The sequence below is a fragment of the Macaca fascicularis genome, chromosome 1 (genome assembly GCF_037993035.2).
Source record: "Macaca fascicularis isolate 582-1 chromosome 1, T2T-MFA8v1.1".
Lineage (NCBI taxonomy): Eukaryota > Metazoa > Chordata > Mammalia > Primates > Cercopithecidae > Macaca > Macaca fascicularis.
Window position 1 is genome coordinate 213248559 of NC_088375.1, and position 15327 is coordinate 213263885.

At 56.4% G+C, this 15327-nt stretch overlaps 1 protein-coding gene across 11 annotated transcripts in view; it reads left to right on the forward strand.

Annotated features, from left to right (window-relative positions):
* The window catches only part of HSPG2 (heparan sulfate proteoglycan 2), a 117369-nt gene that overhangs the window by 71275 nt on the left and 30767 nt on the right, over positions 1–15327 (forward strand). For all 11 annotated transcript variants that reach the window (XM_045378591.3, XM_065528196.2, XM_065528204.2 and 8 more), the window contains 20 exons: positions 2006–2098; positions 2451–2531; positions 2744–2974; positions 3604–3717; positions 5430–5557; positions 5702–5788; positions 7649–7707; positions 7883–8050; positions 8209–8319; positions 10351–10451; positions 10542–10722; positions 11827–11952; positions 12064–12216; positions 12293–12435; positions 12750–12885; positions 12968–13122; positions 13415–13565; positions 14330–14481; positions 14567–14699; positions 15166–15311. In XM_045378591.3, the coding sequence (XP_045234526.3) occupies positions 2006–2098; positions 2451–2531; positions 2744–2974; positions 3604–3717; positions 5430–5557; positions 5702–5788; positions 7649–7707; positions 7883–8050; positions 8209–8319; positions 10351–10451; positions 10542–10722; positions 11827–11952; positions 12064–12216; positions 12293–12435; positions 12750–12885; positions 12968–13122; positions 13415–13565; positions 14330–14481; positions 14567–14699; positions 15166–15311 (2649 nt within the window). The remainder of the gene's footprint in view (positions 1–2005; positions 2099–2450; positions 2532–2743; positions 2975–3603; positions 3718–5429; positions 5558–5701; positions 5789–7648; positions 7708–7882; positions 8051–8208; positions 8320–10350; positions 10452–10541; positions 10723–11826; positions 11953–12063; positions 12217–12292; positions 12436–12749; positions 12886–12967; positions 13123–13414; positions 13566–14329; positions 14482–14566; positions 14700–15165; positions 15312–15327) is intronic.

The following is a 15327-nucleotide window of genomic DNA, read 5'->3' on the forward strand; positions in this document are numbered from 1 at the left end:
GGCTGAAGTGGGAGAATTGCTTGAACCCGGGAGGTGGAGGTTACAGTGAGCTGAGATTGCACCACTGTACTCCAGCCTGGGCAACAAGAGTGAAACTCCATCTTAACAAACAAACAAACAAAACAATAGGCATGACATGTCACAAGGTACATTCAGAGAAGTGTGACAGGGAGGTTGAGGGGTGAGGATAAGAAGCGATCTGCCGGAGCTGAGGGTGGAGCTGGAGTACTGCAGGGTTATCAAGCGTGATGTGCGTTCTCAAGCTGTGCAGAGTGCATCACCGTTTGTGTCCTGTATTACGTAATCCTCATGATACCCTTCAAAGTGGGTGTTACTTTTACTTCCATGTCCATCAGGAAAGTAGGGCTCGGAGAGGTTAAGCGACCTGTCCAAGGCCGTATAGCCAGTAGAGCTAGAGTCTGAACCCAGGTCATTCAGACTGTGGAGTCTGCCCTTTTAATCACTATGCTGGATCTGGGCACAATGGCTCACACCTGTAATCCCAGCACTTTGGAGACTGAGGCTGGAGGATCGCTTCAGGCCAGGAGTTGAGACCAGTTTAAGCAACATAGCAAAATCCTGTCTCTAAAAAATTAAATAGGCCAGGCATGGTGGCTCATGCCTGTAATCAAAGCATTTTGGGAGGCTGAGGCAGGACAATCACTTGAGTCAGCAGTTTGAGACCAGCCTGAGCAACATAGGGCAATCCCATCTCTATTAAAAAAAAAAAAATTGAAAAAATAAATAAATTCTCTTAAAAAATCACTTGTGCTATACACACCCGCAACTTGCTAGAAAGTCAGTCCCAGAAACGGCTGTGAACTTGCTGGCATTCAAAGCAAACAGGAAACCAGTTCTTTTGTGGTTATTTGGTTACACTCTAAAATTCCTTACCACGCCTTGAGCTCATGGAGAACATCCCTGGGGCCCTTGTAGCCCGGGGCCAGTGTGTAGTCAGTAGGTGTTTGATGAATGCTGGTTAGCTGAGTGAACACACAAACGAACAAAGGGGTAGACTTGATGCAGTTTGGTATTGAGATGAACGTCTACCCTGGTGGCAGAGGAGAAAAGGGAAAGTCCTGTGGGGCAGAGCTGGGGGGCCTCAGCTGTCCGTGTGAAGGTCCCGTGCAGCAAGAGTAAGGACTCTCTGGTCATGAGCAACACAGTACCTAAGTCCAGTGGGCTTGTCTGCAACAAAGAATCTATTGGTTCATGCAACTGCGGAGTCTAAGCATGTCTGGTATCAGGCATGGCCTTATCCAGGGGCTCATTAGGGCTTTATCTTGGTTCTCCAGCTTCTCATCTGACTGCGGAAGGGACTTTCTCTGGCCTGGTAGAAAGAGCAGAAGTACCCGGGTTACTTGTCTATTCCTGATGGGGTGGCGAAGGGCAGTGGTAGGTTATGCAGATTGACCAGGCCTGACTCATGTCTCCACTATAGAGGAGGAGGGGATCAGGGCCCTCAGACCACATGCTCTTCCTGTGCGGAGAGAGTTGTTCTTTATAGAAAACCAGGGTTTAGCTTCTAGAAGGGAGGAACTGGATTCTGGGCAAACAGAAACCACCTGCCTAGGAGGCAAGGTTTCCGAGGGGCTGCCCTCAGCCTCACCTCCATGGCTGAGAACTTTTGAAGCTTCCGCAGCCTCCCCTTGGTGGTCATTGTCATTACCCTTGTCTGCCTTATGGGAAATTACTGTCAATGAAAGCAGACCTGGAGTTTGTTCACTGGCACCGTCAGGCAATGGGGAATAGAGAACCTTGCAGAGCGAAGAGGCTGCTCAGCATCATCACCACCATGTCTGGGGCTGCAGAGGAACTGAGAAATGTCCTGTTTCCCAGGCAACCGTGGGCCATGCACCCTGACCTATTGGTTTGGGCAGGGAGGGAGTGAGGGAGTGTGGCACACTCACACCCCAAGGCCGCCAGATGCTCCATCCCTCACCTGTATGGTCCAACACTCACACCCCAAGGTCAGTCTGTGACCTCTGGACTTGCCTCTTTGCAGGTGGCGGCCTATGGTGGGAAGCTGCGATACACCCTCTCCTACACGGCAGGCCCACAGGGCAGCCCACTCTCTGACCCCGACGTGCAGATCACGGTGAGCATTTGGATGCCATGCTGGGTGGGCAGAAGGGCAGGATTGAAGCCCGGGGCACCCTCGGCATTTGTCCTTTGTCCTTTCCATCCAGCACTCAGTTTCCTGGCACAGGCTGGAAGAGTTAGGCCTGTGCCCCCACATCCCTGCCTGGTTGGACACGACCCAAGCAGAGGATCCTGCTGCTGGGAGAAGGGGGCAGTGGGCATGTGCCTGACTCCTTTGGGCACGTGAGCTTGGGAGAGCAGAGAGGTGGGAGATTGGGGGTTACAGAGAATCTAGGACTGGTGGAGGACACCCTGGCACCCCAGGGACCCCTCAGCTCCCCTTCCAATCCTGCTGGTGTTCTTCCCAGGGCAACAACATCATGCTAGTGGCCTCCCAGCCAGCGCTCCAGGGCACCGAGAGGAGGAGCAACGAGATCGTGTTGCGAGAGGTAAGGGGCACCTGACCACGCTGTGTCTCACCCCACCCCACCCTCCACCCTGACTCGGAGCCTGGCTTTGATGCCCACCCTGCCTCTCGCTCCCCAACCTTCACCTCGCAGCCCTCAGTCAGTGCCTGCAAGGCAGGAGTTGGGGGGTGGTAACTGCAGGAGCAGCCCACAAAGCCCAGTGCCCCCGCCCACGTTGCCACCCCCCAACCCAGGAATTCTGGCGCCGTCCCGATGGGCAGCCAGCCACACGCGAGCACCTCCTGATGGCACTGGCTGACCTGGATGAGCTCCTGATCCGGGCCACATTCTCCTCCGTGCCGCTGGCGGCCAGCATCAGCGCAGTCAGCCTGGAGGTCGCCCAGCCCGGGCCCTCCAGCGGACCCCGGGCCCTCGAAGTGGAGGAGTGCCGCTGCCCCCCAGGCTACGTCGGTCTGTCCTGCCAGGTAAGCGTGTGGCCGGCTCCACCACCTCTGCACGGGCACAGAGGCATCAGCAAGCAACTCAGCCAGCATCACCACAGCCTTGATTACCATCATAACTATAATGACCCCGGCATCTGGGCCCTGCATGTGTTCCTCCCGACAGCCCTGAGATACGTATCATTATCCCCTTTAATGGGTAAAAAAATAGAGGTGCTGAGGGGCGAGTGTGTCCCGAGGGCACATGGCTAATGTGTGGCAGAAACTAATTTGAACCTGGGTGTGATTGACTCCAAAGCCTAGCATGTCCTAACCGCTGGGCAGTGCAACCTCAAGCATGGGCCACGCTCTCCGGAGGTTAAAACCCAGTTCATGCCCGTGAGGGGGCCCACCAGAGACAGGGAGCCAATTCAGAATCACAGATTACTCCAGCCCAAAGAACAGCACGGAGATGCCTCCAAGAGGTGAACAGTGTGGACTGGGAGAGGGCCGTGGACAGGAGGACACACTGAGCAGAAGTGGGGAAGGAGGAGCGCCAGCCTGTGATGTACCAGCGTCACCCCTGGGAGGACGCTGGAGGGAGGGGTTCTGGGTCTGCTGGCTGTGGCTGGGGCGCATTGGGAACAGAGGCCGACCTTCCTCTCTGCCCCCAGGACTGCGCCGCCGGCTACACGCGCACCGGGAGTGGACTCTACCTTGGCCACTGCGAGCTGTGTGAATGCAATGGTCACTCAGACCTATGCCACCCGGAGACCGGGGCCTGCTCGGTGAGCTGCAAGCGAGGCCAGGACAGGGGGTCAGCTCAGCTGGGCCTGGGTGGGGGACCAGGCTGGACAAGGCAGGCATCAATCCCGGGGATCAGGGTCATGGGGCATGGCCTGTGGTTCGAAGCACCTGGGTCAGCAGACCAGGTCACTGGGCATGGTGGGGTGGCCAGAGCTATGGAGTAACATCCTTCTGTGTAAAGAAAAAACTTTGGTTCCTTACTATTTTTCTCTTTTTCTTAAAAAAAAATAAATTATCTAATAGAGATGGGGTCTCCCTTTGTTGTTCAGAAGGTCTTGAACTGCTGAGCTCAAGCAATCCACCTGCCTTGGCCTTCCAAAGTGCCGGGATTACAGGCGTGAGCCACCACACCTGGCCTTTTTACTTTTTTTTGAGACAGGGTCTCAGTCTCGTTCTGTTGCCCAGGCTGGAGTGCAGTGGCCTAATATTGGCTCACTGCAACCTCTGCCTCCTGGGTTCAAGTGATTCTCATGCCTCAGCCTCCCGAGTAGCTGGGACTACAGACATGAACCACTGCGCCTGGCCTCATTACGTATATTTTTTTATACCTGGACTTTTCAGAGTAGCATGTATATAGCCCCCCAGGGTACGCGGTGAAGGGGCAGCTGGTTGACAGCCATAAGCTGAACTTGGAGCAAGGAACACCTTATGTTGATACAACAAACAAGAATCTCTTTGGAGGAGAATCTGTAACCCACATGTTTTTATGAGGATGCACATATTTTCTTTTACTTTTTTTTTTTTGACATGGAGTCTCGCTTTTGTCACCCAGGCTGGAGTGCAATGGCACAATCTCGGCTCACTGCAATCTCCGCCTCCCCAGTTCAAGTGATTCTCCTGCCTCAGCCTCCCGAGTAGCTGGGGTTACAGACACCTGCAACCATGCCTGGCGAATTTTTGTATTTTCAGTAGAGATGGGGTTTCACCATGTTGGCAGGCTGGTCTTGAACTCCTGACCTCAGGTGATCCACCCACCTCGACCTCCCAAAGGGCTGGGATTACAGGCGTGAGCCACTGTGCCCAGCTGATAATGCACATATTGTTAATGCTCTGCACCCAAATACCTGAGCGTATACCTTTCCTTTGCTATCACAGGTACTTACGGAGAAAATAGAATCAGCATCACCCTTTTTGACAGCTATTTGAATGGATGTACTTTTTAATTTATCCAATTCCGTATTCGTGGATGTTTAGGTTTGTTTCCAGCTTTTTTTTTTTTTTTTCTGAGATGGAGTCTCGCTCTGTTGCCCAGGCTGGAGTGCAGTGGCACAATCTTGGCTCACTTCGACCTCCACGTCCTGGGTTCAAGCAACTCTCCTGCCTCAGCCTCCCGAGTAACTAGGACTACAGATGCACACCACCCCACCCAGCTAATTTTTGTATTTGTTAGTAGAGATGGAGTTTCACCATATTGGCCAGTTGGCCTTGAACTCCTGACCTCAGGTGATCCACCCGCCTCGGCCTCCCAGAGTGCTGGGATTACAGGTGTGAGCCACTGCTCCCGACCCATTTTGCTTTTTATAAACACGACAGAAATGAGTGTCCTTGTAATGAAATCTTTGTGCCCTTCCATGATTCTTTCTTTATGATGAGTTCACAAACTTGGAATTTCTAGATCAAGGGATTACAACCCCGAAAGGTTTCTGGTAGATTTGGCCTAATGGCTGGTGCCTGCCCCCCTTGTGCCCTGCAGCAATGCCAGCACAATGCTGCAGGGGAGTTCTGCGAGCTGTGTGCCCCTGGCTACTACGGAGATGCCACAGCCGGGACGCCTGAGGACTGCCAGCCCTGTGCCTGCCCACTGACCAACCCAGAGAACATGTGAGTGCCCTAGCTCAAGGCCCAAAGACACACTTCCACTGGGGAGTGAATGGAAGGTGCTGCATTGTCTTTTGGGGCAGAAGTGAAGGGAGCAAGATGGAGAGTGGGCTTCTCATGACCTGACCTTTGCCTCCCCAATTCCAGGTTCTCCCGCACCTGTGAGAGCCTGGGAGCCGGTGGGTACCGCTGCACAGCCTGCGAACCCGGCTACACTGGCCAGTACTGTGAGCAGTAAGTTTGTAAACAGAAGTGGGGGAAGGATGGAGGACAAATGGTGGACTCCCAAGTGAGAGCCTTAAAGGGTGTTGCTCAGAAGAGTCTTTTCCAGGATTATGCTCCTTCCCTGCCCCAAACCCTTCTAAGTTGCCCCATTGCCCTTGGGACAAGCCCAACCTCCTTAGGCAGGTTTACTATAGCAGCTTCATCCCACTTCTGACACCCAACTCTGTACTTTAGCTGGGCTTGACTTTTTAAATTATTTTTCTTTTTCTTTTTTTTTAAACTGAGACAGGGTCTCACTGTGTTGCCTAGGCTGGTCTTCCTGGGCTCAAGCAGTCCTCCTACCTCAGCCTCTCAAAGTGCTAGGATTACAGGCGTAAGCCACCACGCCCAGCCACTTTTTGAATTCTTGATGTTCAGGCTTTGCATATGCTGTTCCCTCTGCAGGAACAGTCTTCACCCCTAAACCACCTCTTCCTGGCTAACTTCCACTTAGCCTTCAGACCCAGCTTCATTCAGTCATTCAGCAAATTTTTATCAAGCAGCTCCTGTGTACCGTACTGTGTGCTGAGGTGTTGGAGATAATGGAGCGAACAGAACAGATTCCACCCCGGCCCTTACGGAGTCTGCCATCTAATAAGAGATCAGCCCTAATGGGAGATAAGACAGGAAAAAAGTAATTGTGCAAATGTATATTTACAAACCATGGGCTGGGTGTGGTGGCTCATGCCTGTAATCCCAGCACTTCGGGAGGCTGAGGCAGGCGGATCACAGGGTCAGGAGATCAAGACCATCCTGGCTAACACAGTGAAACCCCATCTCTACTAAAAACACAAAAAATTAGCCGGGCGTGGTGGTGGGCACCTGTAGTCCCAGCTACTCGGGAGGCTGAGGCAGGAGAATGGCGTGAACCCGGGAGGCGGAGCTTACAGTGAGCTGAGATCGCGCCACTGTACTTCAGCCTGGGTGACACAGCAAGACTCTGTCTCAAAAAAAATAAATAAATAAATAAATAAAATTTTTAAAAACCATGATAAGTTATCTGAAAGAAGAGTACAGCCTGCTCTGAGGTAATACAAGAAGTCCGATCCTCTTGGAAGCCTCCCTGGCTCTCCAGGCTGGGCCAGTGCCCTCCTCTGTACCTGCACAGCCCTGATACACTTCCTGCATTCTCATTTTCACATAGAATTTCCATGTTGGGTTCCCGGCTAGTAAGTTCCACAGACCAGGGACTTCATCATGTTCATCGTTATATTTCCAACAACACCTATAGCACATGCCTGGCATGCAGTCATTGCTTAATGGACGTTTGCTGGCCGGGCGCGGTGGCTCACACCTATAATCCCAGCACTTTGGGAGGCCGAGACGGGCGGATCACGAGGCCAGGAGATCGAGACCATCCTGGCTAACGTGGTGAAACCCCATCTCTACTAAAAATACAAAAAATTAGCTGGGCGTGGTGGCGGGTGCCTATAGTCCCAGCTAATCAGGAGGCTGAGGCAGGAGAGTGGCGTGAACCCGGGAGGCACAGCTTGCAGTGAGCCAAGGTCACGCCACTGCACTCAAGCCTGGACGACAGAGCGAGACTGCATCTCAGAAAAAAAAAAAATGGATGTTTTCTGAATGAATTTCTCTGGAGAATAAAGACCTTACCTCCCTCATCACCCAGCCTGCTAACACTCCCTTACACTCCCCTTTCTCAGTTCACCAGCGCCCTGTGTTGGGACCTGTCTGGTCCCCAAAGTGCTTTGAGAGCTCTGAGCCCCCTCACCTGACATTGGGCAGCCTGCTGAGCTTCTGGCTCCCCAAGTCCAGCATGAGGCACTGGGGCCCTTGAGGCCTGACATTGCCGGTCCTTGTTCCCTCTTACAGGTGTGCCCCAGGTTACGTGGGTAACCCCAGCGTGCAAGGGGGCCGGTGCCTGCCAGAGAGTAAGTGGGACCATGGCCCAGGATGGGGACGATGGGCAAGGCAGGGAGCCCTGGGAATTTGGGGGATACTGGGTCTGGGGGACAGGGCTGAGGGTGGGGTACCCTAGCTTTTGGGAGAGCACAAATATCGAAGGCAATGTTGAAAGGCCCCTCCTGTCCTGGCCCCTACCCCCAGCAAACCAAGCCCCACTGGTGGTCGAGGTCCATCCTGCTCGAAGCGTAGTGCCCCAAGGTGGCTCCCACTCCCTGCGGTGCCAGGTCAGTGGGAGCCCACCCCACTACTTCTATTGGTCCCGTGAGGATGGGCGGCCTGTGCCCAGCAGCACCCAGCAGCGACATCAAGGTACCCATGGCCCTAGGCTCCTCAGCCCCAAGAGCCATCCCAGTGGGAGGGGAGGCAGGGGCCTGTCCCTGCCCTAGTGGGGTCCTGTCCTTGCGCATGGGGCTGGATGTGAGAAAGAGTGTATCTGCACCAACAAACTCCTTTCTCCTCCCCACCAGGCTCTGAGCTCCACTTCCCCAGCGTCCAGCCCTCGGACGCCGGGGTCTACATTTGCACCTGCCGTAATCTCCACCATGCCAATACCAGCCGGGCAGAGCTGCTGGTCACTGGTGAGTCCCTGCGCCCCGTGTAACCAAGACCGCCTGTCCTGGGCTGGGCTGCAGGCGGCAGATTCAGCAGATGGTACATTCACCTGCTGGGAGGGGGCAGTGGTGGCCTGGACAAGGTCAGCGGCCATGGAGATGAGGAGAGATGGCAGATTCAAGACTCATTTTAGAGGTAGGATCGGCAGGACTTGACTGGTCAGTGAAGCCAAAAGAAAAGGGTGGGCCGGGCACAGTAGCTCACGCCTGTAATCCCAGCACTTTGGGAGGCCAAGGTGGGCAGATCATGAGGTCAGGAGTTTGAAACCAGCCTGGCCAACATGGTAAAACCCCGTCTCTAGTACAAATGAAAAAACTAACTGGTCATGGTGGTACACACGTATAATCCCAGCTACTTGGGAGCACTGAGGCAGAATTACTGCTTCAACCCAGGAGGTGGAGGTTGCAGTGAGCCGAGATCGCGCCCCTGTACTCCAGCCTGGGCAACAGAGCAAGACTCTATCTTAAAATAATAATAATAATAATAATAATAATGATGATGATGATGCATCTCGGAGTCACCCTGCCCTGGCGTCCAGGGAGCTGCAGTATGTCTAGGCCAGCTCCTGTCAGTCACTGACTGAGACCTATTCTGGGAGCATCAAGTCCCCTGCACGTCTGTCCCACCCATAGGTGTGCACTGTGGGCTCCAGTGGCCTAAGAAAGCCCTCAATGCAAAGTGCAGTGGTTGGCGAAGTCAGGCAGGTGGGCACGGGGTGGGGCATGGCTAGGCCACCAGCAGCACAGGCTACAAACAGGTCAGAGAGAATCACAAGTTTGCTTTGGACGTGTTAGAGTCTGAGATGTTTGGGAAGACATCTCATTGAGTCCACCAGGCAGGCATTTGGGTATGTGAGTCTGAACTCCGGTAAGAGGCCCCAGCCAGAGAAATGAGTCTGGTTGCTGTTGGCACAGGGATGGTGTTCAAAGCTATGCGTCAGGATGAAGTCACCTAGGGAGAATGTGGCCCGAGGACAGGGCCCAAGCCCAGAGTCCCAAGGAGCTCCAGCATGAACATGTCAAATGGAAGAGGAAGGGCAGGAAGAGCCTGAGACAGTGCAGCCATGAGGCAGGAGAAGACAGGGGGCATCATGGGAATCAGAGGGAAAAGGGCTTCCAGGGCAGCCTCTCCACTGGGAAGTCAGATAAGGGCAGAGAAATGGCCCTTGGAGGTCGCGCTTTGACAAGAGCGGTTTTCAGTGGAGAGAAGGGATAGAAGCCAGATTGGAAGGAGGCGACGCATGGGTGGGAAGGTGGCGAGTGTGGACAACTCCTGCAAGAGTCCTGGCTCTGAAGGGAGGCCAGGAAATGGGTCATTGACCACGAGAGCATGAGGTCAAGGGGGAGTTTTCAGAAATGGGAAATCCTAGAATGCACTCTGGACTGAAGTGATCTCATGAGAAGGAGACACTGATGTCGTGAGAGCGAAGGAAGCACTGGGGAGGGGTGGCACTCAGGCGCAGCGGTGGGATGGGGTGGGGGCAGGAGAAGGGGCCTGTCCTTCAGGGACCAGTACCTAGAGAGCCGGTGGGTTTGGGAGGCTGGGAAAAGTCCTGACTAGCTGTTTCTATTTTCCCAACAAGTGTGTGTCAGTACCACTAGCTAAGAAAGTGCAAGGGTGGTTGGAGAGGCTGGAGGAGATGGGAGGAGGTGTGAAATAGTTGTTTTTGGGGGATAGAAACTCAAACCAGACGGAGAAACCCAGTTGGAGTGAAGTGTGATGTGTCAGGAGCTTATTGTGGTTTGTGATCAGAAACTGGAGCCAAGTGGACTCATGGCGTGGTGTTCCCTAACCACAGCCGTGGCCGCTCTGTGTGGGCAAGGAGGGCGGGCATGGTGGGGTTCAGCCGGAATGGGGGAGGGAGGCGCCAGGGAGTGGAATGAGAGTTAGGCTGGACCAGGAAGTGATGCCTAGAGGAGGTTATGGAGAAAGACAAAGTGGCCACAGGACCAGGGCCTAGCCATCACTGGCTCACAGGGGGCTTCCCGTCCCTGCAGAGGCTCCAAGCAAGCCCATCACAGTGACAGTGGAGGAGCAGCGGAGCCAGAGCGTGCGCCCCGGAACCGATGTCACCTTCATCTGCACAGCCAAAAGCAAGGTGTGCAGGGCAGGGAGTGGGGATGAGAAAAGTCTGTCTTCTGGGGTCTCTGAGCCCCACCCATGACCCCCTTTCACCTTGCCCTGCTAGTCCCCAGCCTATACCCTGGTGTGGACCCGCCTCCACAACGGGAAGCTGCCCACCCGAGCCATGGATTTCAACGGCATCCTGACCATTCGCAATGTCCAGCTGAGCGATGCGGGCACCTATGTGTGCACCGGCTCCAACATGTTTGCCATGGACCAGGGCACAGCCACTCTACATGTGCAGGGTACACCTCCCATCTATACCTGATTCTCCCACCCCAGCTCTCCCCGCATGCCCACCGGGATTAGCACAGCATTTCTTCATTCAGCCGATCATTTCTGAGCACTGCTGCACGCTTGGTCCTGGCCTAGGCTCTGCAGAAGCAGGGGAGAGAAGCATGTACAGTATCTCGGCCCTCCTGAAGTACAGGTTCTAGGCAGGGAGACCATAAGCATGGGAATAAATGAACAAGCAAGATAACTACACATGGTGATGAGTGCCAGGCTAGGAATAACAGAGTGACGAGAAAGCAAGAAACGAGGTGGGAGAAGGCCAGGCGCGGTGGCTCACACCTGTAAGCCCAGCACTTTGGGAAGCTGAGGCAGGTGGATCACTGGAGGTCAGGAGTTCCAGACCAACCTGGCCAACATGGTGAAACCCTGTCTACTAAAAATACAAAAACTAGCTGGGCGTGGTGGCAGGTGCCTTTAATCCCAGCTACTCGGGAGGCTGAGGCAGGAGAATCACTTGAACCAGGGAGGCAGAGGTTGCAGTGAGCCGAGATTACACCATTGCACTCCATCCTGGGCAACAGAGCGAGAATCTGTCTCAGAAAAATAAAATAAAACAAGATGGGAGAGGCAGGGGCTACTCTAGACAGGGCAGTCAGGGAGGGCCTCTCTGAGGAGGTGACACCTAAGCTGAGACCTGAAGGAAAGGTAGGCATTGAGTGAGTTAGAGAGCTGGCAGAGTGTGCTTGGCAGAGGGAGCAGTACATGGCAAGGCCCTGAGGCAGGAGCACATTGCTGAGTTTGAGGAACAGCAGAGACTCTGGGGCTGGGGCTGTGGAAGGGAGGATGGGTGTGGGCAGAGTGGAGAGCATGAAGTATGTGGTGGATGACGGTAGGAATTTTGGATTTTATTCTAAAAGCAACAGGGAGTCATGGACAGGTGTCAAGGGGGGAGGCCACAAGGTCCTATTGACATTTCCAGAGCTCCCTCTGGCTCCTATGTGCACAGATGGCCGTGGAGAGCTAGCCTGGAAGCAGAGAGAGTGGCAGCGAGGCTCTTGTGTGAGTCAGATGACACCCCCCACCCTGACTGCATGTTCCTTTTCCTCCCTCGTCAGCCTCGGGCACCTCGTCCGCCCCTGTGGTCTCCATCCACCCTCCACAGCTCACAGTGCAACCCGGGCAACTGGCGGAGTTCCGCTGCAGTGCCACAGGGAGCCCCACGCCCACCCTCGAGTGGACAGGTGAGGCCATGATGGGAATGACATTCAGGGCCTGACTCTCCTGGGTGTGGGAGGAGAGAGGCAGGACTCTGAGCAGGCTTGGTGGGTGCTGACCCCGCATCTGCTCGTCAGGGGGTCCTGGCGGCCAGCTCCCTGCAAAGGCACAAATCCGTGGTGGTATCCTGCGCCTGCCAGCCGTCGAGCCCACAGATCAGGCCCAGTACCTGTGCCGAGCCCACAGCAGCGCTGGGCAGCAGGTGGCCAGGGCTGTGCTCCACGTGCATGGTGAGAGGCCGGGCTCAGGGTGGGGGCCGGGAGTGTGCTCAGCCCAGGGCGTGTTCTCACAGCACTCTGTCTGCAGGGGGCAGTGGACCCAGAGTCCAAGTGAGCCCAGAGAGGACCCAGGTCCACGAAGGCCGCACCGTCAGGCTGTACTGCAGGGCTGCAGGCGTGCCCAGCGCCACCATCACCTGGAGGAAGGAAGGGGGCAGCCTCCCACCACAGGTGAGGAGATGGACCCACCCAGGAGGCCCACTGGCTCTGTAGAGAGTCCCAGCCACCCTTCCTCCCCCTCCATGCCCCACCCCACGCCCCACCCCACCTCCTCCTCTGTGGCTCCCTTCATCTCCAAGACGGTGGCCTCCTGCCCCTGCATCAGCAGGGAGCCCCTGGCGTCCTCCTGGCTGCCTGGCGTTTGTCCTCCTTCATGCCCCACTGGGCCCTAATATTGGCCCTGCACCTTTTATGCCCTGTCTGTCCCCCTGGCGAGCCGTTGCCCAGCCGCCTCTGGGGCAGCTGACCCTTCTCGTCCGTGGCAGGCCCGGTCGGAGCGCACAGACATCGCCACACTGCTCATCCCAGCCATCACAACTGCTGACGCCGGCTTCTACCTCTGTGTGGCCACTAGCCCCGCAGGCACCGCCCAGGCCCGGATCCAAGTGGTTGTCCTTTCAGGTGCGGGCCCTCTGGGAACAGAGGGCTGGGGAGGGCAAGCCAGGGCTCCCCTGGGGCCTGCTGACCCCTACTCTGTCCCCAGCCTCAGATGCCAGCCCACCACCAGTCAAGATTGAGTCCTCATCACCTTCCGTGACAGAAGGGCAGACGCTCGACCTCAACTGTGTGGTGGCAGGGTCGGCCCACGCCCAAGTCACCTGGTACAGGCGAGGGGGCAGCCTGCCTCCCCACACCCAGGTATGTGGGCCCTCCCCACACCTAGGTATGTGGGCCCTGAGCCTATGGCAGGGTACCAGGGTGCAGGGGCTGTGGCGGAGGCGGGGACCTGTACGCGGGGCGGGGGAGGCGGCACACTGTCCCACACGTTCCAATAGCAGAAGCCAGGCCTCATCTCCCACCCCGCCAGCTTCCAGCATGGGATGGCTCAGAGCAGAGCCACTGAGAGTTTGAATGAATCACTGAGGCTGAGGGAGTGGTGACGACAGCCCCCATCCCTGTCCTCACATACCTCTGCCTCCTCCTGGCCCAGGTCCACGGCTCCCGACTGCGGCTCCCCCAGGTCTCACCAGCTGATTCTGGAGAATATGTGTGTCGCGTGGAGAATGGATCGGGCCCCAAGGAGGCCTCCATTACTGTCTCTGTCCTCCACGGCACCCATTCTGGCCCCAGCTACACCCCAGGTGAGGAGCCAGGTGCAGCTGGGCCATGGCTGAGCCCTAGGCGCTCCCAGGGAAGATGCCGGTGGCTTCTTCAGTGGCACCAGGACAGAGGGGTTGTTCGAGGCAGGCTTTGACCCTTCAGTGCCTGCTCAGAGAGAGGAGGGGGCTAAATGGATGGGAGGGGGTCTAAGGCTGATCCAGCTTACCTGGGCTCGCTGTGAGGGACTGTTTCAGAATTTGACAGGAAGCAGCAGTGTCCGGGTTGAACACTAAGCGGGGAACTGGCTGACCTGGTTCAAATCCCAGATCTGTCCCTTAGCAGCCTTGAGCTAGCTTTTACCTTTTGGGGCCTCAGATTCATCTATGAAATGGAGCAGTTACCACCCACCTGCTTGGTCATGGTGTGGTTTAAAGGAGACGGTGTCTGTGCAAAGTACTTGTGAGCACACAGAAGACGCCCTGTAGAAGGGAGGTGTCTCATTGTCATCTGCATCCTGGGGCGCAGCCTGGGTAGTAAAGCTTGCTGGTTCCCTACAGACCAGAGAAGCTCATCATCAAGAAGTCATGGTTGGGTCAGTGGGGCTCCAGCTTGTGGTTAGAGGTTGGGGAGGGAAGAAGCCATACTCAACTGGCCATGTGGAGGCAGAAGGGTGTGGCCCTAGTCCCAGAAAGGCTACCTGTCGGCCGTCCCCACTAGGGCCTGGTCACAGCCCAGAGCCCTCTGCCCCAGGGCTACAGGTTACAGCCCAAGAGTCCAGGCCTCTGAGCAGCCCCTCTGTGTCCAGCGCCCGGCAGCACCCAGCCCATCCGCATCGAGCCCTCCTCCTCACACGTGGCTGAAGGGCAGACCCTGGATCTGAACTGCGTGGTACCTGGGCAGGCCCACGCCCAGGTCACATGGCACAAGCGTGGGGGCAGCCTCCCTGCCCGGCACCAGGTATGGCAGCCCTCGGAACCACCTTGCTGGAGGGGCTGGATGGGACTGTTCCGACCCCCTCCCAACCCACCCCATTTACACACAGACCCACGGCTCGCTGCTGCGGCTGCACCAGGTGACCCCGGCCGACTCAGGCGAGTACGTGTGCCGTGTGGTGGGCACCTCCGGCCCCCTGGAGGCCTCAGTCCTGGTCACCATCGAGGCCTCTGTCATCCCTGGTGAGTGACTCCCAGTGATGTGGAAAGCTGGAGGAGGCAGACAGCCCTCCAGGGTGGTGAGATCCCAGTGACCCCTGTTGCCAACAGGGCAGGAGGCCCACACTGGAGCTGGCTGCAGGGCCCTGCCCAGGCAGACCCCACCCGTCAGAGTAACCACTGCCTTCCCATCACACTTCGCTTTGGCCACATGACTCCTCAGGCATCCCTTCCCACCTCCGCTTCCTCTCTCCAAGCCTCCACTACCCTCATCTCTCTCATTTCTTCACTCCCCTCTGCAAGGCGTGGTCCATGCCCTGGTCCTCCCATTGGGGTTGCTGAGCTGAGGGCATCAAGCCCAGGCCCCCAGGTGCCTGAAAACCTGGACCTGGCCTTGGAACCCTGGGCTAAGCTAGCTGCAGGGTGGGCGACCCCTGCCCTCTCATCTCAGGAGCATCTACGACTCTCACTCCCATCTCCACTGCCGCAGGACGCGTCCCACCTGTCAGGATCGAGTCTTCATCCTCCACAGTGGCCGAGGGGCAGACTCTGGATCTGAGCTGTGTGGTAGCAGGGCAGGCCCATGCCCAGGTCACATGGTACAAGCGCGGGGGCAGCCTCCCTGCCCGGCACCAGGTACAGGGCACCAGGA